This window comes from Petaurus breviceps, unplaced genomic scaffold (genome assembly GCF_028583685.1).
Source record: "Petaurus breviceps papuanus isolate PSGF00001 unplaced genomic scaffold, PetGlider_PUasm1.0 208, whole genome shotgun sequence".
Taxonomy (NCBI): domain Eukaryota; kingdom Metazoa; phylum Chordata; class Mammalia; order Diprotodontia; family Petauridae; genus Petaurus; species Petaurus breviceps.
The window spans coordinates 13663260-13687495 of NW_027185852.1; the positions used below are offsets into that span (position 1 = coordinate 13663260).

Sequence of the window (24236 nt, forward strand, 5' to 3'; positions counted from 1 at the left end):
GAGAATGTAACAACCTTATTGACCCACTGGCCAATCAAAAAGTATCTACTGAAAAACAAGCCTCCCTTCCCAGGCTTCTGGTGCACTTTAGCCTAGGGGCAGGGAAGATCTTTAAAATTTACATTCCCATTACACTTACCCATGTACCTAAATACCCCCTTTGTGTTGCCAAGCTTTTTCAACAACATCGCTCTTACTGAGCCTCAGATGATGGTGAGAAGCTGCTTTCATGGAATCCCATAGGTAAATAGTAAAAACAGAGATAAGATGAGCTCCAGGGCAGGAAATGGCCTTCATGGCTCTGTTTGAAACCTTCACCTAGCCTGGCAAAAGTTATTTCCCCTCATTAGTGTTTATTGCCTAATTACAGCAAGTGATAACCTAACCAATTAATTAACTTGCCCAACACCAAACTTTAAATTGAGATACCCTGTCATCTAAATGTCACAGGAGGTGACAGTGACACACGTTTTACTGATAAACAACCAAAACGTGATGTACACACCACAGAGGGAGTTTCAGAGTCGGGGAGAGGCAAATGATCTGAGTCCTTAGAACTAAAGAGCAAGTTTCTAATAAGGGTATTCAAAAATAATTTTCGAGTAATGCTCCATTGCAAAGAAATATTCTACTCCCTTTTAAAATAAAATTAGAAAATTTGCAGAGAAATGAATGCCTATGTACCAACAGTGACAGGAAAGAGAGAAAGTTAAGACAAAGAAGCTTTTATAGAAAAGCAAGAAATTCTGGATTCAAAAGTCACTGGATACTGCAGAGGACATCTCCAAAAAAGTTTTGGGTCCCCTTCCTTCAGTAGGCCATAGCTCCACCATAAAAATGCATCTCGATTTTATACAGACGTGTGTGTGTGTAAGTACATGGTACTTTTCACAACAGAACGTAACTTCTTCAAGATCAGAGACTGCTTCGTTTTGTCTTTAGCACCTTGGACAACGCCTGACATATAGTAGGAGCTTAATAAATAATTACTATTCGGAAAAGAGAGCTCAACTTGCATAAAAGATTTTGCACCTCACCATTAATTTTGAAAAGAGTCCTCTCCTGATCCCCTGACCCAGAGGTTATAACTCTTTCCCTGTTGAAATTACTGTGTGTGTGTGTGTGTGTATATGTGTGTGGTGTGCACACATATGCCTATGTACACACACAAATAAATATGCACATAAATACATATAATCATATATATATATATATATATAAAATCTCTGAGGAAAAGGCATATGCTGTTATGGTGTGTACAGGTGTCTGTGTGTGTATATGCATGCCTATTGGTAAAATTGGGTCAGTAATATGAGTTTGGTATACCATATAACATATAGTGAGTTTGAATCCTGCCTTGGAAATTTACTTGTTTGACACTGGATAAATCCCAACCTTTCTCAGCCTCGGTTTCCACATCAGAAAAATGGGGCACCAACCTCATAGGACTATGGTACAGTTCAATAGGGACAGTACTTTGCTGTCAAAATGATAGTTGTTACTGTGGCCGTTGGAGTTATTATTCACTTAACTGTTTACACATCATATCCCCTTGGAAGAACGTAAACTTGAGAGCAGAAGTCGGTTGGTGCTTCCCTTTGCCAAGGACAGTGCCCATCACACAGGTTACATTAATTAAATGGAAGCTTAATTCATCCTTTTAGAAGTGAATAAACCTGTAACAAACTGCCATATTCAGGGACAGGAGTTTTTAATTAAACAATTTTGCCAGAGACGTGGGGCCTCTCTCCACAAATGGACCTTGCTCTACCAAAAACCTAAACTACCCAAGCCTCTCCTGGCCTTGGAAAGGGACCACACTAAGATCAGTTTCAGCTTTCTGTCCTGTTAATGACCAACAACATCATCAGGGCTCTGGGTTATTCTTCTGAGCTGTGATTCTTATACTGGGACATTGGCTGCAAAGGAAGATGAGAAAGGGGGTCGGGATGGCTCTTGGCAGAGTCCAATCATGATGGAATGGAATCAAGGAATAAAAATATGGGTTCACTCACCCCTTGAGTTCTCTTTTTTTTTGGGGGGGGGGAGACTGAATCTGTGATTTCATCGATGGGAAACTCCCTTCACCAATGCAGCTCGGTAGCTCCCCTGTAACTTGCAGTCTTGCAGAGTTGCCTAGAGCATGGAGAAGTAAAGGGACTTGCCCAGGGTCACATAGCCAATATCTGTCAGACACAAGATTTGAACCCAGATCTTGCTGGCTCATGTTACCTCTAGAGATCTAATTAGTGTGAAGCAATTCTGAAAACTCAAAAATTGAGATTAGACTAAAGTGAAGTAATTATGAAAAGCAATCATTAATTTGGATCAACAACTCAAAAGCCAATCTGCCTAACAACCCTGTGAAAAAATATTCCAATGGCTGAGAGGGGCAGCTGTCAATGCCAGCTAACATGCCAGCAAAAATGACTAAGAATCTATTTTTGGTTGTCTTAAATTGCACCGGCAAAATTTGGGATTTTATGTTCTTACATAATGTTCTCAAAGTATTTGTCTTTTCATCTGTTCCTCATTGTCTTCTTCTATGAGGAAAGAATTGATTTTTACATCAGTAGGCATTTTATGTGCTTAGAAAGGGAGTACATTTTGCTTTATTAAACCACAGTGAGCTAAGGCTGCACTAGCATATTAAAATATGCACATTATAGAAAAAAAGCATTCTTGCCAAGAGTTTTAATTCCCTGTGATAATCAAACACAGATATTTAAACAGAGCCCATTGACTGGTAAAATGCAAGAGGCATCTTACCAAGATCTTTCTCATTCTTTCCAAATGCAACCATGCCTTCAATTCTCTAAATACTACCAGACTATATTCTGCATCATCTTTCACATAACACACCAACCTAAATAAGCTAGAGGAGTGAAATAAGGTATTTACAGAGGCACACACACACACACACACACACACACACACACACACCCTTAATTATGGCGTGTTCTTTGGGTTCCACAACAGAAATAAAGTCTTCATCCATGCTAAGAAAAACAAACTCTATTCTAACATGTTGGGATTATCATTTTGCTTGGTTCTCAAAATTGGGACACTGACTTACTGAGGAGATCAAGTATTTTCCAGCTCAGGTGGATTTTAAGCTTGATTAGTTTACAAAAGTTGTTTCCACTAAAATGGTCATACGCCAGGTCTATGTCTATTCCTTTATTCATTTCCCGTTTGTGAAGACTAATAGCTTATTTGAAGAGGTGTTTGGAGTGTAGAACAGAAGACATGGACATGGAGCTGTCTTTGAATATTTTAAAAGCTGCCTTGTAGAAGATGGCAGATTTCTGTTGAGCACAACAGAAAAATGCAGGGTAGACAGAAGGGTTTGCAAAGAAATAAATTAAGGCTTCGTGGAAGGAAAGGCATCCTAAAGAATTGATGCTGTCCTTTACTGGAATAGGTTGCCTTGTGATTCAGTGGGTTCTATTGACTGCAAGTCTGTGAAGAAAGTCGACTCCTTCCCCCAGTTGCAAATGTCCTCCTTTAACCACACAGCATTCATCTACAGGATAAATCTCCAAATCTCTACAGAAAAATTCTCCTGGAGGTGATAGGGAGACACTGAAGTTGGAAGCAATGGGGGCTGTGATCAGTTGGATTTGTGCTATCTGCTTCTAGGATCTCATTCTCCACTTTATCCTTTCCTCCAATTGGGTAGATTCAGGATCTTAGCTTCAGCAAACTTCAGCAAACAGTGCCAGACAGCAGATTTGAAAATGAGATCTACAACAACAGTCAATCGTGTTGTCTTTTTCACCACACATTTCTTATTTTGTGCCTTTCGGAGTAAGCCACGATCATTATTTTCTAATTCCTTTTGGGAGCAAAGCGCTGAGTACACTGACATCAGCTTTTTAGGGGCTCCATAGCTTTTGCTCCTGTTCTGATTCCTCATATGTTGAGCCACAAAGCTTACTAAGTGTCACGCACTGAGGTTAAAAGGAAAGAAATATACTCAAAGAAGCCTAAGTCCCTCCCAACTCCAGTCCATCCCAGTGCCCAGGGCTGACCAGGTCACCGCCATACACACTTAGTAAACAGTAGCCCCCTATTTCCCGCAGGATCAAATATAAACTCCTCTATTTGGCTTCTAAAGCCCTTTAGACTCTAGCTCCTTCCTATCATTCCAGCATTCTTTCTCTTGACCAGCTTTCACATGCTCTCCAAGGTAATGACGCAGGCTTTCCAGGCACTCCTAACATAAGCCTTTCCATCTTCGGACTGTGCCTATTCGCTGGCTGGACCCCCCAAGCCTGGAATGCTCTTGCTCTGCGCCTCCATTCCCGGCTTCCTTCAAGACTTAGCAGAAAGCCCACCTTCTGCAGGCTGTCCATCACCAGTATTGCCTCCCATCTACCCTATCTTCCCTATAAAGTTATTTAAATGTTGTCTGCCACTTTAGAATATGAGAAAAGGGGCCGGGGTTTTGTCTTTCTGTGCCTCTTACTTGCTTCACACTTCTTAAGTGATTAACATATGCTTTGTTGACTGACTGATAGAAAACCATCCCTAACCACCAAAGAGTTTACTTCTACTGGTACATGCTGATTTAAATCGGAAAACAAAATATAATAAATATTGGTTCCTACCTCATGAAAGGAGTCAGTCACATGTTAGAAGGAAGCTCAACAAAGAATACCTTGGAAATTTATCATCTCCCTGGAATCTACTATAAAACTTTGCCACTTTGCATCTATTGGGTTTTCCGAAAGCTTATCTGTATTAACAAAAAGTGTTAACAATCATGGAATCCCATGTCTTTCCAAGTAAAAACTAAGGAGACCTGAGTTGTCCTAGTGAAATTTCAGTCCAAACGCCTTCCACTGTGTATAGAAGATACCATAGATATACAATGTCATTTCACCAAACTTGAGTTCAGAAAACGCAGAACACACATTGGTAAAAGAATCTCCCTAATCTCTCAGTAAGGACCTAAGAGATTTTCTCTATCAGCAAGTTGTATGTGACTGTGTATGAATGTGAGTGTATTTGTACTTGTGTGTGTGTGTGTAGACTATTAGATGATGAGTCAGTATTTATGGCAACTTGCTTTTCTTGGTTAATATAGCTGAATGCTTGATCAATAGCTACATCGAATAAAGATCTATTCAGTGACAAAAAATAGTCAAAAAAATAGTATAGAGATAATGACCTGATAGTCCAAAATGCTGAATCCCAAGCCATCGACACCTTTAATTAACTCAATTTTCTTCACCTCAGTCGACCAGAGGGCCAACTCCCCGTCATCTTCATCATCAATAGCGTGAACTTCTTCATTGGGGTCTATCTGAAACACAAAATCAGCAAACTTCAGACCCACTCCTTTCAGGTCTTAAAAGACGACGAGTCGGGGCAGCTAGGTGGCACAGTGAGTAAGAGTGCTGGCCCTAGAGTTGGGAGGACCCAGGATCGCTTCTGGCCTCAGATACTTAACACCCATACAAAAAAACTGGCCATGTAACCTTGGGCAAGTTACTTAACCCTAACTGCTTAAAAAAAAAAGAGTTATTCAGTATCAGAGACCTTGGAATGCTGGCAAACAGTGAATGGTAGGATAACAAAGTTGATGGAGGAGCACTGGACTTAGAGCCAGGAAGATCTGAGTTCAAATGCAGATGCTGCCTCAGACCGAATGAGGTCCATGACCCTGGGCAAAGCATTCCATGTCTCTCAGACTCAGCTTCCTCATCTGTCAAACTAAGGTCATCCGAGCTTAAGGTTATTATGAAGACCAAAGGAGATCCTGCAAATCAAGTGCTTTGCATACCTTATTATAATATTATGTAATTAGGAGGTATTTTTAATTATTCTGCAGTCTCACAGCTTCCTTGGACATTCTTTAGGAACTTAAAAAAGACTTTTTTAAAAAAACATACTACAACCCAATCTGAAAAGTCAAATCGACATGAAAATGCAAGCATTTTGGACACATCTTCTTGATCTAGAGTCTTGTATGGTGAGTGTCTTTATCAAAGGAGCAACACTGACCTCCTGTCCTTCCAAGAGCTCTGCCATCCCATCAGAAGCATAAAAAGAAAAATAAGCATTTAAGTCATGTCTTTAGATGGAAGATCAGAAAAGATGAATAATGTAGCATCCCCAGAATTCTTAATCATTACATCAAACTACAGAGAAACAACTGCTGGGATATCACTGTTGGGCTGACCTCCACCCTCCCTGGCCCTTCTTCTCTCTTTTTTCATTATCTTGTTCTCATGAATACACAGCTAAGATGAACTGACTTTTGAGAAAACTTGGCCAGCATGAGAAACAACAAATTGAATTACAATGAACTGAGCTATAATGAGCTGTATCAAACACTCAGTTGTGGAAAAATGATCTGGAAATGGCTCCCTTCTATTCACAGAAAGGTGGGAACTCCAGGTGTGGAACGTGCTATATTTCCTTGGATTCAGGAATTAAGTTCTTTTACTTGAAAGTTCTTGGGATTTGTTTTATTTTCTTTTTTACAAAGAAAAATACAAGGGGCAGTGGGTTTAAAGGAGGCCTGCTTTGTCTTGTTAAACATAATGTAGTTATTAAAACCAAACAGCAACAATAAAACTGTTTTGAAAACTGGGGTAGAGTTTTCATTAATGGCATAAAAATGTATCTTCTCTGAAAAGATAAATGGAAGAAAAAGTGAGGGGAAAAAAATAATTCAAGGGAAGAAGGGGAAAAAAACTGTCATCAAAACCCAAATGAATCACCTGAGAAGCCAGATATGTCCGGACAGAGAAAGTATATACCCAGATAGATGTTGGAGGTCAACGCTCAGCCCAGGGCAGGGGCAAGCAGGACCAGTCACCCCCATTCTAGCTTCTAAAAATTATTAAAAAGGCAGGAACTCAAGGAAACATTGTGGAACTTAAATCTTGCTATGAGAATAGAAGTTTTGCAAACAAATCCTTCCTTCAATTTCATACCAGTAGCTAAAACTGAGCAGATTCCAAAGGAAATGATCCTATCCTCCCCTAACAGAGGGAAAGTGGAAGGGCTGCCTGACATGATGGATGTGCTCTGGAAGGCAGATACTTGATATGCTCACTGATTAATCAAAGAACATTCATATTTTGGACAAACTAGCTAGCCAGACAGGTCTGAAATGAAATGTGCTGAGACTCAGGAGAAATGGAAGTCAAAGAAAAGGAAGTTCAAAAAAATCAAGCAGAGTCACCCAAAACACAGGCTTATTATAGAACTCTCAAGGCATACAAAGTGTAGAAGGTGCCAGCGTCCAACCAGGTAGCCAGATATCAACATATGTGAATATTTGCACACATGCATGTGCGCGCGCACACACACACACACACACACACACACACACACACACACACACACACACACACACACACACACCCTGCTCTTCCAAATTTCTACTTTTGTCAATTCTGCATAAATGTGCAGTTATAAGACAGAAAGCAATCAACTAATGGCAGCCAGGCAGAAATTTAGCATAATTCCCAGCTCCTGTTCACCAACGATGCGGACGAATGATGGATGGGGAGTGCACCGGCAGCAAGCTGAGCTGGTGATTTGCACACCATGGAAGATGAGGTCAAAGGCATTTTTCTCACCCTTCACAGGTAAGTCGCCACAAAGCAGTTCATTTCAGAGGGGTCACAAGGCCCCAGCGGCTGAGCTCTCTGAGCTGACTACCGGATGGCTCATTCAACTCAAGTCTATAAACATTTATTAATCACTCACTTGCCCAGAACACAGTGCTGGGGGAAGAAGCAAAGTTAGGGAAACACAGGATTCTTGCCTTTACTGAGTTCACAGCACAGTAGATGGGTAGGAAACAGAATAATTATTATTAGGAAAATGATCGATAACCCAATAATTACTAAATAAACTGCTGCTGTTGTCTTCCCCCAAAATTACTGTGTATTCATTTTGTATAGATTCTGTATACAAATTTATGTCCCTAACATCTCCCTCAAGAGGACAGAGGTTCCTTGAGGACATAAGCTATGCCATTTCTGTCTTGGCACTACCAGTACCTTTAATAAGGGCACTTAGTGGATCCTTAATAAATGCTGGCTTACTAATGGATTAAGCACCTACTATGTGGAAAGCAGCACATGACTGGGAACATAAAGCGTGCATGGCAACTATAACACAAACTATTCCTCCATATCTGTAATTGTATCATTGAGAGAGGAAGTAAGATTTCATAGATAATGTGCTGGGGAGTCAGAAAGACTGAATCTCACCCAGGACGCTTACTAGCTCTGTGACCCTTAAGCTACCTAACATCTCAGGGCCTTGGTTACCTCAACAATAAAAAGGGGATATTGATAGCACCTAGCTCCCGGAGCTGTAGTAAGGAACAAATGAGGCTACAAAGTTACAAACGCTAGCTATCATTATGTTAAGATTGTTTTTGTGCTTCTCAAAATTTAAATTGCTCTAAATAGTAGCTGGGTGAATCTTCACCTGCCATATACAATCAGTTCTTACTCCCGTGATTCCTCCCTCTGAGTGCTGCACATTGGGTCTCACCCTCGATAAATACAAGAAAGACACAACCACATGCTATAGGAAGTCTCAGGAAAAAGGAGTCAGGAGGAATCAGAGAGAGCTTCCTGGAGTAGGAGGCATTGGAACTGGGGAAAAGATGGGCAAAAACTGAACCAAAGAGGACAAGAGAACGCTCCAAGCTTAAGGAATAAAATAAACAAAGACACGGGGGAGGAAGGAGAGGGGAAGGGGCCAGGCCACGGACAAGGGAACTTTGACTGGAGCATAGAGCTCATGGAAGGAGATAGATGGTAAATGAAGGTGGGGGAGTGTGGTGCAGAGGAAAACTCACCTCTAAGCAGAAAGGTGGTGGACAATCGGTGCAGAATGAGGCATGCATATTCAAAGAAAGCTGACCTCATTGTCTTTTGTTTTGCTGTATCTTATTGTTATAAGGGATGGTTTGATTTGATAAGGGGTGGGGACCACTGGAAATGATACCTTTTTTTAAACATCAAGTGTTAACAAAAAGTACTTAAAAGATTTATAGTCTAGGGATGTTGGCTTAAACTCTAGCCATGCCACTGACTATCTGTGTGACATTGGAGGAGTCACTCTACCTCCATGGGACTCAGTTTTTTCCTCTGTAAAAACATGGTGAGGGACTAGGTCACCTCTGAATTCCTTTGGGGCTCTAAACCTATGGTCTGATGACTCCTGGCAGGAAGAAGTCACAATTCTGTCTATATACTTAATATTTTAACTGCTAAAATTATATGAGATCATGCATGGTAGAACTCTCAAACCCCTCATTTTCAAAATGGGGGAACTGAGTTCCATTGCCAAAGATCAGGTATGTACTGAGTGTTATGAGGTGGAATTTGAACCTAGGTCCACCTGGGTCCATAGCTATTGGGTTTCTCCTTATACCATGCTGCCGCCCTTTACACAGTCTGAGTCAGTCACTAAACATTGATTAAGCACCAGCTGTGTGTTGGTTACTGTATTAAACATTGGGGAGGCTAAAAAACCCAAAATCGGTCTGAACTCTCACGGCCTTACAGTCCAGTGGGGAAGACAACGTGGCAACAACCATGGACAAACAAGGATACTGGCTATAGAGGGTGGTGTCAGAGAGCGTGGGGAAAGAGGGACAACAGAGAAGCCACTGCTCTCTTGGACCTCCAAGGTCTTCATCATATTTTATAGGTTCAACTCCAAGTTGGTCTGCAATGGGCATACTTCAAAGGCTCCAGGAAAGAAATGTCCTTTCTGTGTTTATAACCTAGCAATATTGTCATTTTAAGGGTTGAAGGGAGAAAATAGGACACTCACGTCCAACTTAGAGTTTTAGAAATTATCTGGGATACAAAAGGTTAAGTGATTTGTCCAGGGTCACACAACCCTTTGGTGCCAAGAGAGTTGAGGCCAAGTCTTCCTGACTGAGCCTGGCTCTCTCCATAATGTCCTGCTGATTCTTGAAAAACATCTTAAACTTGGTCAAAGTGAATTCAGCGGCAAGTGGTGGAAGTCCCACAGGTCACTGGGAGTAAGCGTCTACTGTCCCCAGCCCCTATTTAGTCGACTCAGGCAGGGACCTGCTGCCTCTGGGATCAAACAGAAAGTCCTCCACCCTGGCTCCTTTTCTAACTTTCCATTCTTCTAACACTTAACTCACCTCCAGCTAGTCTACAATTCAGTGATCCTGGCCTCCATGCTGGGCCTAGCTTAAGACCCTTTGTCTCTGGGCATTTTCACTGACCATTTCATGCCAGAATTCTCCCTCCTTGTCTACACTCCCTGGCTTCTCTGACTCCCTTCCAGTGTATGCTAAAAGCCAACCTTCTGCAGGAAGGCTCTTCCAATCTCCGTTAATGGGAATGCCTTCCCTTTGAGAGAAATCTCCCATTTATGCTCTATGTAGCTTGTCTGGGCGTGATTATTTGCATGTTGTCTCCACTATTAGAGCATGGCAAAAGGTCTTGACTTTCTTTGTATGCCAGTGTTTAGAACCATGACTGGCACATAGTAGGTGCTTAATAAACATTTGTTGATTTCTTTGTATCCTCAGTGCTTAGCACGATGGCTGGCACATAATAAACACTTTAACAAACGCCTGTTGATTTACCTTGTTCCTGAGATAAAAGCGCATAGTTATTACTTTGATGTAAATCTGGAGTAGCAGGACAGAGAGTGAACTGTACAAAGAAAAGAAGTAGTAATTTAAGGATCCTATGGGCTTGCCTCCCTTCACTACGGTCTACTTCCTTAATACCTTTGGTTCATCGATGACGATATCGGTGACACTGGCCTCATCCCCAAAGGCGTCATCATCAAAGAGCCGCCGGCAGCAGACCAGAGTGAAGGGGGGCGGCACTTCTTTGAGAAAAGACACTGCCTCTCTGCGGGACTTTCCAGAGAGCTGAACACCGTTGACCTATGGAGAAGATAGATGAGTCAGAGACTGAAAGGAGCAGATGCTGCCATTAACACAAAAACACACAAATAAAACAGAAAATAATTTTCTTACCCCAATAGCAAAAGCTCTAATTTAATCAAATGATTTTTGCTAAAGCTTGAGTGCTTCTGTTAACAAGCCCCTAAAGTTAACATAAATCAGGCCTAATCTCTCCACTGAAAGCTATGTACTAACTGCCCAGAATGTATAAATGGTGCAATTCTCATCAGACATTGATGGCAGGCTCCCCATGTCCACTCAGTTGTTCACATGGCAAGATGCCTGTTGACAATTTCATGGTCAGGAATCAAAGAGATCTCAATAGTCTAGAACCCAAGGCCAGATCTAATAAGATTAAACTGAATAACGTACTTGGGAGGAGGAATCCTCATTCAAGTCAGGACCGGGCCAGAAGGATTCTCAAATCCCTTCCAAGTCTGAGATGTTATAATTCTGATCAAATTCTGCTACCTCATCCTTGTATCTATAATTCATTTTACAATTATATATAGGATACAAAAAATACAGTTTCTAAGCTTGGTAGATACCTAGAGCCACTAATCATACAACAGATTAGAACTGATAAGTCTAACATTACGCCACAATTTTTTCTGATATTTGCAGGTCCAGAATGTACAAAAGGTGTGATCTCTATTGCACTGATCATGGTGTATGACCATAGGAAGTCATGGGGGCAAACAATGGGGGGCCTGATGTGGAGGGGAGAGCAAAACTTTGAAGGAATCTCACAGGTGAAATCACTGAATGGGGACATCAAGAGCCCAGTCCTAAAGGTACCCAGTGTTGGAACCAAAATGGGATTCCACGTCTGGTGATGCCAAGTCTGTCACATGATTCTCTGCCCATCACACAGAAGAAACGTTGCTAATTACAGGTACCAATGAACCTTGTTTTAATTTCATAAGGACTGGAGTTACTAACATTAGGAGACATTTTCAATTAGGTGTGAGTGAGAGAGAGAGAGAGAGAGAGAGAGAGAGAGAGAGAGAGAATACATACAAACACATGAAGAGAGAGAGAACAAATGCACCGGACCTGAAGTCAAACACTTGAGTCAAATCTGACCTTAGGCCCTACTAGCTGCATGACCCTGGGCAAGTCGTTTAAGTTCTGTCTGCCTCAGTTTGCTCACTTCTAAAATGGAGACAACATGAGGCAGCTAGGTGGCACAGTGAATAGAGCACTGGCCTTGGACTCAGGAAGAGCTGAGTTCAAATCTGGCCTCAGATACTTAACACTTACTAGCCATGTGGCTTTGGGCACGTCACTTAACCCCAATTACCATGCCTTCCCTCCTCTAAAAAAATATTAAAAAATAAAAATAAATGCTTAAAATGGAGACAATAAGAGTGCCAGCTTTCCAGGCTTGTTGCAAGGATAAAATAAGACAATATGTGTAAAGTGCTTTGCAAACCTTAAAAATACAGATAGATACATAGACAGACATATGCTAGTCATTAAAATGCTAGTTTTTTAAAGTGCTCACACTTCCAAAGAATGGCCCCCAAAGAAGGTTTTCAGAAATTAATAAAGAATAAAGGTAACATTTCCAAGTCTGCCATGCCTTTAAAATATCCAGAGGGATTGTTTTCTGCACAAGTGCTCGGGGGCTACATGAGTGGGGAAGATAACACATGGTCTTCAATTCCTTTCTGTTTCTGGCTTTTCTGATACAACAGCTTTCAAAAGTTGGCCCTCAGATGCACTGGGAATGAAGTTCAAAACTGATCAAGAACAGAGAGGTGGAGGTATACCAGGGCAGAATGCTGCATACATTGTCAGATGCTTTTGTTTGATTGTTTTTCTATCAAAAGGAGGTTTCTATTTGGAAATGGGGAGACATCTCCCCTCACTCAAAGAAACAACTGTCATACAAAGCAAAAGGCTTATTTTAAAAATCAAAGTCAAAATAGAATGGACCAAGGTAGCCAAGCCCTCTCTCTCAGGCTTCAGGGACTATCAAACACTCAATACAAAAACAAAAACAAACACAAACCCTTTTGGATTTGTCATAATAGGAAGAAGCCAGAAATAAGTACATCAGTCCATTAAAGAGTTTTGGATACATTGTATTGAAAGTTTAAGAGACATGGGAAATGTGCATTGGGAAGGATTCTAAAATTCATTTATATGAGAGATGTACATGAGAACAATTAGCAATTCAGAAGGAAAAAGTCCTGCTAAGCAAAATCTTTTTATCCATTAAGTTTTAGCTATTGAATGATAAGGCAAGACCCCAAGGCATCCGCTAATGCATTCTACAGCCCCAGATGGTCTTCCTGCTCTATCAGCCTCTTCAAATGAATTTATGGCAACTCTAACTCACTCCTTAAGAAAACAAAAAAGGCCATCTTTTCTTAATTTTTAGTCTATAATTTGATCACAGGAGAAAGACATAAGGTTTATGGAAGTTTATAAGAGGCTGCTTTTCAAAGGAATAGTTTCTTGAAAGCATTGAGATTTTAGCAAGAAAAAGAGAACCTACTGATAAAGCTTCTAATTTATCTTTAGATCTGAGGGTAATGATTTCATTTGCATCATTTTAGAGGAATGCTCCACATGTAAAGAGTGTCCCAAAAGTCTGAAGGTGATTTTAAGCTACAAAAGTTTTTGTACATTAAAATTGCCCTATAGCATTTGAGACACCTCATAACAGAGAAAGGTGCTTTCTAAAGACCTCTATGAATATCAAAAGACTCATTGGAGGAACAAAAAAAAAACAGAAAATATTCATCAAATGGGGAATGCATGTCTGAAAATATGATGGGACATGAATGCAATGAGATATAATTATGTATATTATACTACATCATCATATTATATTATATATCATCATATTATATCATATATCATATTAATGATCATATTACATTATATTATATTAGTATGATAGGCTCAGAGAAAACATGGAAAGATTTGTATCAACTGATGAAGAGTGAAAAAAAGCAGATGGCAGGCACTAATTCCAACAAATAATAACAGCTACTGTTGGCTTTTCATGTTGTTTTGCCCTTGGGCATCAAAGAGGATCGATGGCATCACAGGGTGATGTCTTTACTCCGGCATGAATCGGATTTCAGCGATGCAAAGCTGCACAAAGTTGTCGGCCTCACTCTCTCTGCCTGAGTCATCAAAGTCCAGTGGCGGAACAAAAGTCAAGGTGACCGGCGATGTCTTGACATGCAGTGATGACCTTGGTGTCCTCACTATCTGACCAGACTCTGAGACCTCCACGACTCCTGCTTCAGTCGCTTTGTAGCCATTGGGACCAACTGGTCTCATCTGCCACTCCACCAGGGGACATCTTCACATTCTTGGAGGAGATACCCGGGTCAGGTTTGTAGCCCTTCAGTTACTCTCAACCTGGCTTAGCCCATCGGCCAATTTTGCCAACAATATTCATAGATAATAATAGCTAATATTTAAATAGTGCTCAAAGATTTACAAAGCACTTTATATATTCATGACCACCCTAGGAGGTAGGAGCTATCATTATCTTCATTTTACATAAGGGGAAACTGAGGGAAAGAAGGTTAAAGTGACTTGCCCAGGGATGTACAGCTAGTATCTGAAAAAGGATTTGAATTCAGCTCTTCCTGATTTGAAGTCCAGAATCTATTGACCACACCAAGAAGCTTCTCAGTATGCCAACTCATTGAAAAGCCAAGTTAAAAGTTAAATAGAAGAAAGAAATATCAGTGAAGATCCAAGAGAATCGAGTAGCAGGACAACACAGAATGAAGAGGGTGCCAGGAAGCAGAGGTGGGAGGGACAACAAGGACCAAGTGTCATATACCTTGTTAAACAACGTTTCTGAAACAAGAGTAAAACCCCAAATCTCAGAGCTGCAAGAGGCTTTCAGAACATCTAGAACCCTCCAGAACCGGGGAGTTCAAGGTTCTTTACATTATGGATCCCTCCAGCAGTTGGCTGAAGTCTGTGGGCTCCCTCTTAGAATCATGTGTTTAAATCTACCAAATAAGCACACAGGACTACAGAGAAATCAATTGTATCAAAATAGTGATTAAAATGTCTATTTTTTAAAGTTCGCAGAGCCCAGGTTAAGAGCCTGAGGCAGCTGGTGGCACAGAGCACTTAGCCTAAAACCAGAAGGTCTTGAACAGAAGAACTTGGGGGTTCAAATCCCACCTCAGGTAATGATTAGCTGTGCAACCCCAGGGTAAGTCTCTTCAATTCTCACTGTTGTTTCCTCAGCCTTACGATGGGAACAATAGCATCTTCTGCACAGGCTTTTGTGAGAATCAGGCAAGATAACATTTGTAAAATTAAAAAAATTCATCCAGTGCCCTCCCAAAGAAGCCTGGATCTAGGATTACAGGTGTCAACTTTGCAGGAGCCCACAGAAAAGGAACAGGTCTGCTGAGGACGACCCCTATAAAGAAGGTCAGTCAGGTTTTTCAATGACCCCAGACCGTCAGGAGACAGCCCACGCAAAGGAAAATGTTTTCGGGCCTCGAATGCCAAAATAAGCCCCAGTTCCCAATGAGAATATTTGCTGTCTTCCACCTCCACTCCATTCAAATGTTCCCACTGACTGTCAGGGAAGTTTTCTTCTGACCAGCTGCATAATTTCATTGCCATGCTAATGTCTACAACTGACCGTGTTCGTGGTTAAGTGCCTTGTACGGAAGCTTTCCTAGGAGACCAAGGATTTATGTAGCAAACAGGAGATCAGCTCTAATGCCTTTAGCAGGCCTAGGAATGGATCAATAGTCTCTAGAAGGCTCTCTCAAGGGCCTATCATTGCTTGGGAACTTAGCCCCCAAGCCAGACACACTTCCCCCAGTCCTTAATTATTTACAAAGGTATCAACTTCTGTTACACACACAGACTCACACACTTCAGAAATCTAACCCTGGCAGGAGAACTAGACCATGTCTTGGCACTCCCGACAAATGCAAGGAGGAGCAGAAATAGAGATCTGGGAGCAGAAGATGTCTCTGATGCTTAAAAAGTCAGATCTGGCCCAGAGGACAGAGCATCAGAACTAGAGACAGGAAGACCCGAATTCAAGTCCTCCCTCTGATGCTGTGTGCCCCTCGATGAAACACTTAGCTTCTCTCAGACTCAGTTCCCTCATCTATAAAACATGACAGCACCTACCTCACAGGGCTATTTTGAGGATCAAACAAGAGAACATACATAAAGCACTTCACAAACCCAAAAGCACCAGGTAAGCATTGCCTGTTATTGCTATAAGTCCAACTGATCCCCTAATAGGAATCCCCAATGTGAGATTCCCAGCAAGTAGACGCCTCTCCTGCAGAGCTGCCCTGTGGAGGAGCCCCCCCACCACCACCAAGGGCAGCCCCATCCACTTCCAGGGGCTCCCGGCAGGAAGAGGGCGAGGGGCTACACAGGAGCCCAGAGGCAGGGGATTTCCCTTGAACGGTAGCCCTGTGGATTTTCTCTACCTTTCCCTGGATCATTCTTGTTTGTACATAGTTGTCTGCATGTTTTCTCCCCAGTTAGGAGGTGAATTCCTTGGGGTAGGGAAGGTAGGGTTTTTTAAACCTTTCTTTGTATCTCTAGGGTTCAGCAATGTGCCGGGCACATAGAGAGTGTTGACAAATGTTTATTCACTGGCTGCAAGGCTCCAAGCATTTTTTTTTGGAGGGGGGAAGGCAAGGCAATGGGGGTTAAGTGACTTGCCCACGGTCACAGAGCTAGTAAGTGTATCAAATGTCTGAGGCTGGATTTGAACTCAGCTCCTCCTGACTCCAGGGCCAGTGTTCTATTCCCTGTGCCACCTAGCTGCCCCAGCTCTAAGCATCTTTTCTACTCTCTTCATGCCTGGAATGCTCTCGCTTTTCATCTCTGCCTCCTGGCTCCCCACTACGATTCCTCCTTCTAGAGGAGGCCTTTTCCTTAACGCTAGGGCTTTCCCTCTCAATTACTGCTTATTCATTGGCACATATCTCGATTGTACTTATTTATTTGCTTATCTCCCCCATCAGACTGTGAGCTCTTCAAGAGCAGGGACTGGCCTTTGCCTTTCTTTGTATCTCCCATATTAGCTCATTGCCTGGCCCTTGAATGCTAATTGACTAATTCCTGGATAAAGAAACCCATTCTGTCAGTGCTGGTCAGCACTTGCTCAGCAATTTATAGTCCAAGAGACTGGTCTGACAGCATTGAGGATTTAAGTGACTTGTCCAGGGTCACACAGCCAGGATGTGCCAAAAGCAGACTTGAACCCAAGTCTTGGACCCAGCCCGCCATGCTTCCTTTCTAGCTACTATTCAGGAAGGTTTTCCTGACATCAAGCCTCTTTGCTTCTCCACACCTCTTTGACAATGGCTCTCCATTCTCTGGGGCCAAACAAAACCAAGCCGACACCTCTTTCTCCTAACCATCCAAAGGTGCAGAAGAAAGCTGTCTTGTTCTCACCCAGAGCCTTCCCTTTCCCAGTCTAAAGATCCCCAAGTCCTTCAGCCAATTCTCAGAGGACACAGACTCGAGGCCCTTCCCTCCCAAAGACAAGCATCATGGTGGCCCTTCTTTTCAAACTCTCATCATCCTTCCTAAGGAATACAATCCCTGAGAAATGGTCTGACAATGGAAAAGCATTACGCCCGCTGCTTTGTCCTGAATTCGATTCTAAGCCCCTTGAGGCCAAGGACTGGGTCACTGTTCACCAAGTACATTCCCATGCTAAGCACCCAGGAGTAATTATTTGCTGAATTGCAGTATGCCATGTGCAGCATTTTGCTGTAACAAATTATAACATCGCATTTTCAGTTTTTCTCTTAGTGTACATTTAAATATTTATTTATCTCATTACTTATTCATTTAACTTGCCTCCAATTATTACAGCATTGCCTGGGAGTCTTCCTTACTTGCTGGAGTTAAGGGGGCAGTCACAATCCTCACTATAAATTTCTTTCCTAGGGGATTTATATAACTGCTGCAAACAGCTTCCTGGGTCTGCAGCTTGGCTCAGTGTTTAAAACTCAAAGCATACCCTCACTTCAGGTTCTGGGCTCTTAGGAGCAAATAAAATTTTTTTTTCAGTTCAGCAACTTTTGGATACACTTTTGGTATTAAATAAAAGGGCTAAAAGACTTACAATCTACATAATTACATTTTTCTAACACAAGCTGCCTATTAAGTTGTTCTCAAGCAGTCAATTTTTATTATAAAATGTTTAATATCCCACTACGGCTTCCATTCGAGATTATAATGTTGTCCCAGGCCCCATGGAATCTCACTTACCCAGGGGCTGATTATTCAGGAGGTCTTGGCTTATTAGCCCCTCCAGGGCCAAGGCCACCATCAGGGCAGCTCACTCTTTACAACACCAGACCCAAGCTCTTGATAAGTTGTTTTGAAGATGGAGTGACAATGACGTGGGGCACTGGCCAACCCTGCTCGCCTTCTCCTTTAGCAGGCTCACACTTAGCGATCACTGGCACCTCTGGAAGCAAGCATCGGGGAGGGGAACCACAGAATCCCACTTTCCTACTTGTTAACATCTTCAGGAAAATATAAAGCAAGAGGAGAGCTCTGAGCTCCAACTGTCCTTGCTTTCCTTGTTCCCCAAGGACAGGAAAAATCAAAAGTGGGTGGAAGGAAGGGAGGTTTTTTGCTGAGTTTTTTAAAGTATCAGTTACCACTCAAGTTGGTCTCCCCTGGTCAAAGGAAAATCAACACAAAGAATACAGGAGTCAGAAGACCTGGGTTCAAATCCTCCCTCTGATAACTGGGGCATGCCAATTAACCTCCCTGCACCTCAGTTTCCTCATCTGCAAAACTGGAGGGATTGGACTAGATATTCACTGAGATATTCCAGCACAAGATCGAGGAGCCTATGATCCCAACAACTCCTTAACAAAAAGGCCGCCAATGTGGGGGATTTCCTAATGGCCCCATTGGTGGTTCTCTGGAGATGCATTAGTGGTTAGGAGATTCAAGAATAATTATGGAGACAGAACATAGAATACATAGATATGAGTCATAGAAGACCTTAATTCAAAGGGGCAAACTGAGGCAGAAGGCAATGAAACACTACTGTAGTGTGATTAAATGTCAAGAACATGGGTTCTGGAGGCCAAGGAGCTGGTTCAAATCCTGCTTCAGATGTTTACTGAGGCACGCTATTGAATAAGTCACTGAGCACCCCTGGACCTCAGCTGTAAAATAAGGAACTTTCCAGAGAAGAGAATATCCAGGAGAGGAAGGTGATCAGCATTATCAGACAGCAGAGAGGTTAAGAAGGATGAGGACTGAGGAAAGGTCACTGAGTTTGGTGATTAAGAAACCATGGGTAACTTTGGAGAAAGAGGTTTCAGTTGACTGATGAGGGTGAAAGCCAGACTGTAAAGGATTTGGGAAGAGAGTGGCCCAAGCATCCTGGAAAGCAACTTGTAATTATGCCAAGACATTAACTAAACTGTCACTGTCAACTGAACCATCTCACCTAGAGATACCACTCCTGGACATATGCCCCAAAGAGGTCAAAGATAGAAAGGTGCCATTTTTTTTTCCAATGTGGGGAGGAAGAGTAGAGTCAGAGATAAGAAGTAGAGTAGCAAAAGAAAGAAAAAGAAAAGAAAGGTGCATCACTGAGCAATCATTTTTAAAAATGAAGAGAAAGGAAGAGAAGGGAGGCCAGACAAGGGGGACAGCTTTGAAAGCTACAGTCTGAGCATGCAGAGTCCTAACCTTTCATGAATAATCTGGCTTTTCTGTTCTGCTATGTATTTGCAAATTTGCCTGACTCTTAAACTCAGAATGAAAACGACAATTAATATAAGTAGTAGGCCATTAAAAGACTTACAAGTATTACATCAGTCTCATCGATGTCCTACCTAACTACATGCTTATGATTAACTCTATCTGTAGTTAAAGCTATCATTTCCATATGGAAGGATACCAAGACAGTTGGATCTCTCAAGGAGTTCACATTCTAAGTGAAAGGAGACAGACATAGGGGGATTCAGCTGTGAGTCAGATGGGAAGACCAAGTGGTCTCCATTTGTGTCTATTTTGTCTGTGTGTGTATGTAGGGACAAAAGGAAAAGGAGAGTGACAGAGAAGGTGTAGGGAGGGAGAGATAGAAAAAGGAATATGGAAAAGGGGAGAGACACAAAAGGGAGAGGGAGAGAAGGAGAGAGGTGATTTTGATGTAAGAAACCACATGCAAAAATAAAATATTTTCAAAACATTAAGACATAAGTAAAAGACCTAGAGGTAGGCCTCTAGAATGCTGGGTAGAGTCTCCATAAAGGATTTGTTGCAGAATGTAGACAAGACTCTTGTACCAGACAATATGGGCTGTACCCACATCACCAAGATGGCAGCTCCCTTTAGTGGCTCAATAAATGGGTCACATTTTATTTGCAAGGTTTCATACTCAATTCCAAGAAAAAAACAAGCTGATGGTGCAGGGGAGACAGGGTTGATGTGCAATTCAAAGAGCTGTTACAGAATCTGAGAATTATGGGACTCCAGAGGCCAGTCCAATCCATGGCTCTGAGATGCTTTTTCTCCTCCTGAGCTCACCTCCAGCAGTTCGTCCTCCAATTTCAGCAGGTTGAGTGGGGCCACTGGCCCATCAGGCATGATGGAAGAAATGTAATGGTGCCCATTAAAGGAGTCCAGCTCCACTCCTAGCCTCAGAGTGTGTATCGGCAGCAGCTGTGGGAAACCAATCAGAAAAACACTTAGTGTTCACCCCATGAAACAAACATCTGCCCAAATATAAGAGGTTGGCCTCCCGATGGCCAATGGCCAAAGGTGAAAGGACTAACTAGAAAAAAGAATCTATTCATCAAAATGCACACCACCCACAGACACACATAGCCACTCTCCATAGAGCATCAGATGCAGGGGACTTTGGGGAGCTCGAGGATCCATCCGAAAATTCTGAAACCCAAAGAATGACTTGCCCACAGTTGTGTCTGACTTAGGATATGAACCCAGATCTTCCCCTTTAATGCTAATGCCTCCCCTCTGAGATTTTCCCCAGTTCATCCTGGCTATATTTGTATGTACATAGCTGTTTGAATGTTATCTCCCCCATTGGGATGGGAGCCCCTTGAGGGTAGGGATTGGAGCTTTACCTTTCTTCATATTCTCAACACTGAGCAGAGTCTGGCACACAGGAGGTGCTTGATAAATGCCTGCTGACTTGGTTTTTGCCACCACCACTCCCCTAGGGTTTCCAAATTTCATTCCCTTTTCTGGTCTTCCACTTTTCTTATATAAATTTTGGCCTTCTTTCCTCCGCATCCAGTTCAGAGAAATCCAACCTCCAGCTACTCACTCCATAAATATTGAGGATGTCAACCCGCCTAAGGGCCCTCCAATACCGCAGTACATCAAACCGAAATAGGCTAGAACACTCAGAGAAATGCATCAGGAATGGCAGTTTACCCGCTAACGCCTGCCAGCCGGCTCACTTTGTTCACTGATGGACCACAAGACCATGGGGGAGATGGTGTCAGAGAAGCACAGACCAATCCATCACCTGGACCCACAGGCTGGGGGGGGGGGGGAATCTTGCTGACGGTAGGGGGTCCGGCACAAGAAATGACACTAGCATAGCATCGTCTGTCTTTATACAAGACAGGCACTGCAGCACAAAGAGAAAGAAACCTGCTACTCTTGGCAATTTCTGTTTCAGAGACAACCCTAAGCCCCAGTCCCCGGGCAAGGCCAAACACTGCATCCGGCATCTCCCCTGACCTGAATCTCCTATCCGTGCACCCACCACCGGCTCCTCCAATATGGACACTGCTCAACATTCCACCACCAAGAGCTTTCTTAATATACTTCTCCTGGGGGAGAGAGGGTGACAGAGCATCAGAGAGAGACCAGACCATGAACTTCCCTAAGCAGCACTCCCCTCCCCTGGAGGCTGAATGATATGGTGTCAGATCAGCCATCATGCAATTATAATGATCCTTGTGACCTTGAGCAAGTCTGTTCACTGAAAAGGCCATACCTCTAAGGTCACCTCTTGCTCTACATCCTATGACTCTGTGATTTGGGCCAGGCACTCTTTTCTTTCTTTTCTTGACTTTGGATATGGAGGTTTGACTGATATCTTTTGTTCTTACAATCTATCCCCCCAATGTGTATACTCTTCCCAAGCTCAGAGGATTAGTGTCAAAGAGCCTGGGTACAAACCCTCCCCACATTATTGGCTCCCTGATTGATGTTGGACAAGTCACTGAAAGTCTTCAGGCCTTGGTTTCCCCATCTTTTGTTAATGTTTTTTTCAACTTGACTCTTCTCACCCTCTCACCTTCCAACAACTACAAGGGGAGAAAGGAAAGGAAAAATCCATCCCTTCTAACAAATATGCATAGTTGACCAAACCTAATTCCTGGGTTAGTGGCCACATCCAAAAATATTCATGTCTCCATCAGCTCTCCATCAGGAGGAGAGTAGCAAGTTTCATTGATCAACCAATCAATAAACATTTATGAAGCCGTTAGTATGAGCCAGGCACTCATCACCAGGCTAGAAACGCAGCTGGTAACAGCATCAGTCAGAGTTCTTAAGGCTTTCACCATTTTTTGTCTTTCTTGTATTTTTGTTATTGTAAGAATGTTCTGGTTCTGCTCACTTCTCTCTATATCAAGTCATATAAATCTTCCTGTTTCTCTGAAATCATCCCATTCCTCATTTCTCATATGACCACGGTATTCCAGTTTTAAATCAATGATCATTTGTATGGCCTCTCCAAGGACAAGACAAGCATGGAGTCTTTTCTAGACAATTCCATGGATGGCTGGAAATATTGCCTCCCCCTTTGAACTGGAATCATGCAAAAGCACAGGACTTTGTATCCAGCGACACTGGGCATGGAGGTGGCATAGGATAATGCTGAAATCTATTCATTATCAACAGAACTAGGTAATGTAAGATTCCAACAGAAATCCAAGTACATCCATCTTTCTGGGGCATCATGGGACATAGCTTCAGAGAGTCTAGTAAATATGGTCATCTGCCTTCATATTCTTTTAGCATCTCTACACATCAGCCATTTAATAAATCTCTTTCTATTATCTATCATACTAATAATTAATAGTCAACTTAATAAAAATTTACTAAGTACCTACTCTGCATCCAGACACTATGCTGGGTACTGATGAAACAAATACAAAAGTGAGAAAGTACCTGCTCTCAAAATGCTTATAATTTCCTGTTAAGTATTTTAAGGTTTACTGCACACACACACACACACACACACACACACACACACACCCCTACACACAATGTTACATATTGATGATTTTATGTATTATATGTTCATGATGTTATTTATATAATTATGTGTATATATACATATGTATATATGTCTGTGGTGTGTGTGTCTCACCCCTATTTCATTTAGGACACCTACATATGAAGAGGTCAGAATGCTAACTTGCAAGGACTGGATGCTATAAATAGACAAATGCATGAGGCCTTCAAAGAATGGTATTCTCCACTTTCGAAGGCTTAAACAACTCTCGCTGCAAAGGACACCAACACATCTCACTTTCTCTGAATGACTTGGATAAAGGAAGAGGTGGGGTATGTTTATGGCACCATGGCAAATGGCATCACATTGGGAGGGAGAGCTAAGATTGGCCAACACAGTCAGGATCCCAAAACATCTTGACAGACAAAGGTAGAGAGTGGAATCAAAGATGAAATTCACTAGGGATAAATGGAAAGGGTTACATATAGGGTCAAAAATATCTGAGTCATACATGTGAGATGAGCAAAGGAAAGTATGGTTAGAGAAAAGTTTCTCTAAAAAAATTGGGGACTTTAGTAAATCAGAAGACTGAGTTAGAAGTATGATGAGAGGGACGGCCAGGTAGCACAGCGAGTAAGAGCACCGGCTCCAGTGTTGAGAAGACCTGGAGATCGAATCCTGGGCTCAGACACTTAGCACCCACCCAGAAACACCTGGCCGTGTAACCTTGAGCAAGTTACTTAACCCCAATTGCTTAGGGGAGGCCAGGTGGCTCAGCGAGTAAGAGCACCGGCTCCAGTGTCGGGATGACCTGGATCAAATCCGGGCTCAGATACTCAGCACCACACCCAGAAATAACTGGCCGTGTAACCTTGAGCAAGTTAGTATGACAAGATAACCACAAAAAGCCAATGCAACCTGGCTTCCAGGAACAAGAAGAAGGCAACGCTGCTGTATCCAGTCCAATTGGAACACTGGGTTCAGCTCTGAGCACCCCACTTTACAAAGGATGCTGATAAGCAGGACAGTATCTAGAGACAGCAACCAGGATAG

At 42.3% G+C, this 24236-nt stretch overlaps 1 protein-coding gene across 1 annotated transcript in view; it reads right to left on the bottom strand.

Annotated features, from left to right (window-relative positions):
• LOC138165280 (inaD-like protein) overlaps nucleotides 1-24236 on the bottom strand; it is a 340313-nt gene that overhangs the window by 251797 nt on the left and 64280 nt on the right. Inside the window, exons 15-17 of the mRNA XM_069093439.1 lie at nucleotides 20492-20626; nucleotides 10763-10924; nucleotides 5177-5311 (exon numbers count right to left, since the gene is read on the bottom strand). Coding sequence (XP_068949540.1) covers nucleotides 5177-5311; nucleotides 10763-10924; nucleotides 20492-20626 — 432 coding nt within the window. The remainder of the gene's footprint in view (nucleotides 1-5176; nucleotides 5312-10762; nucleotides 10925-20491; nucleotides 20627-24236) is intronic.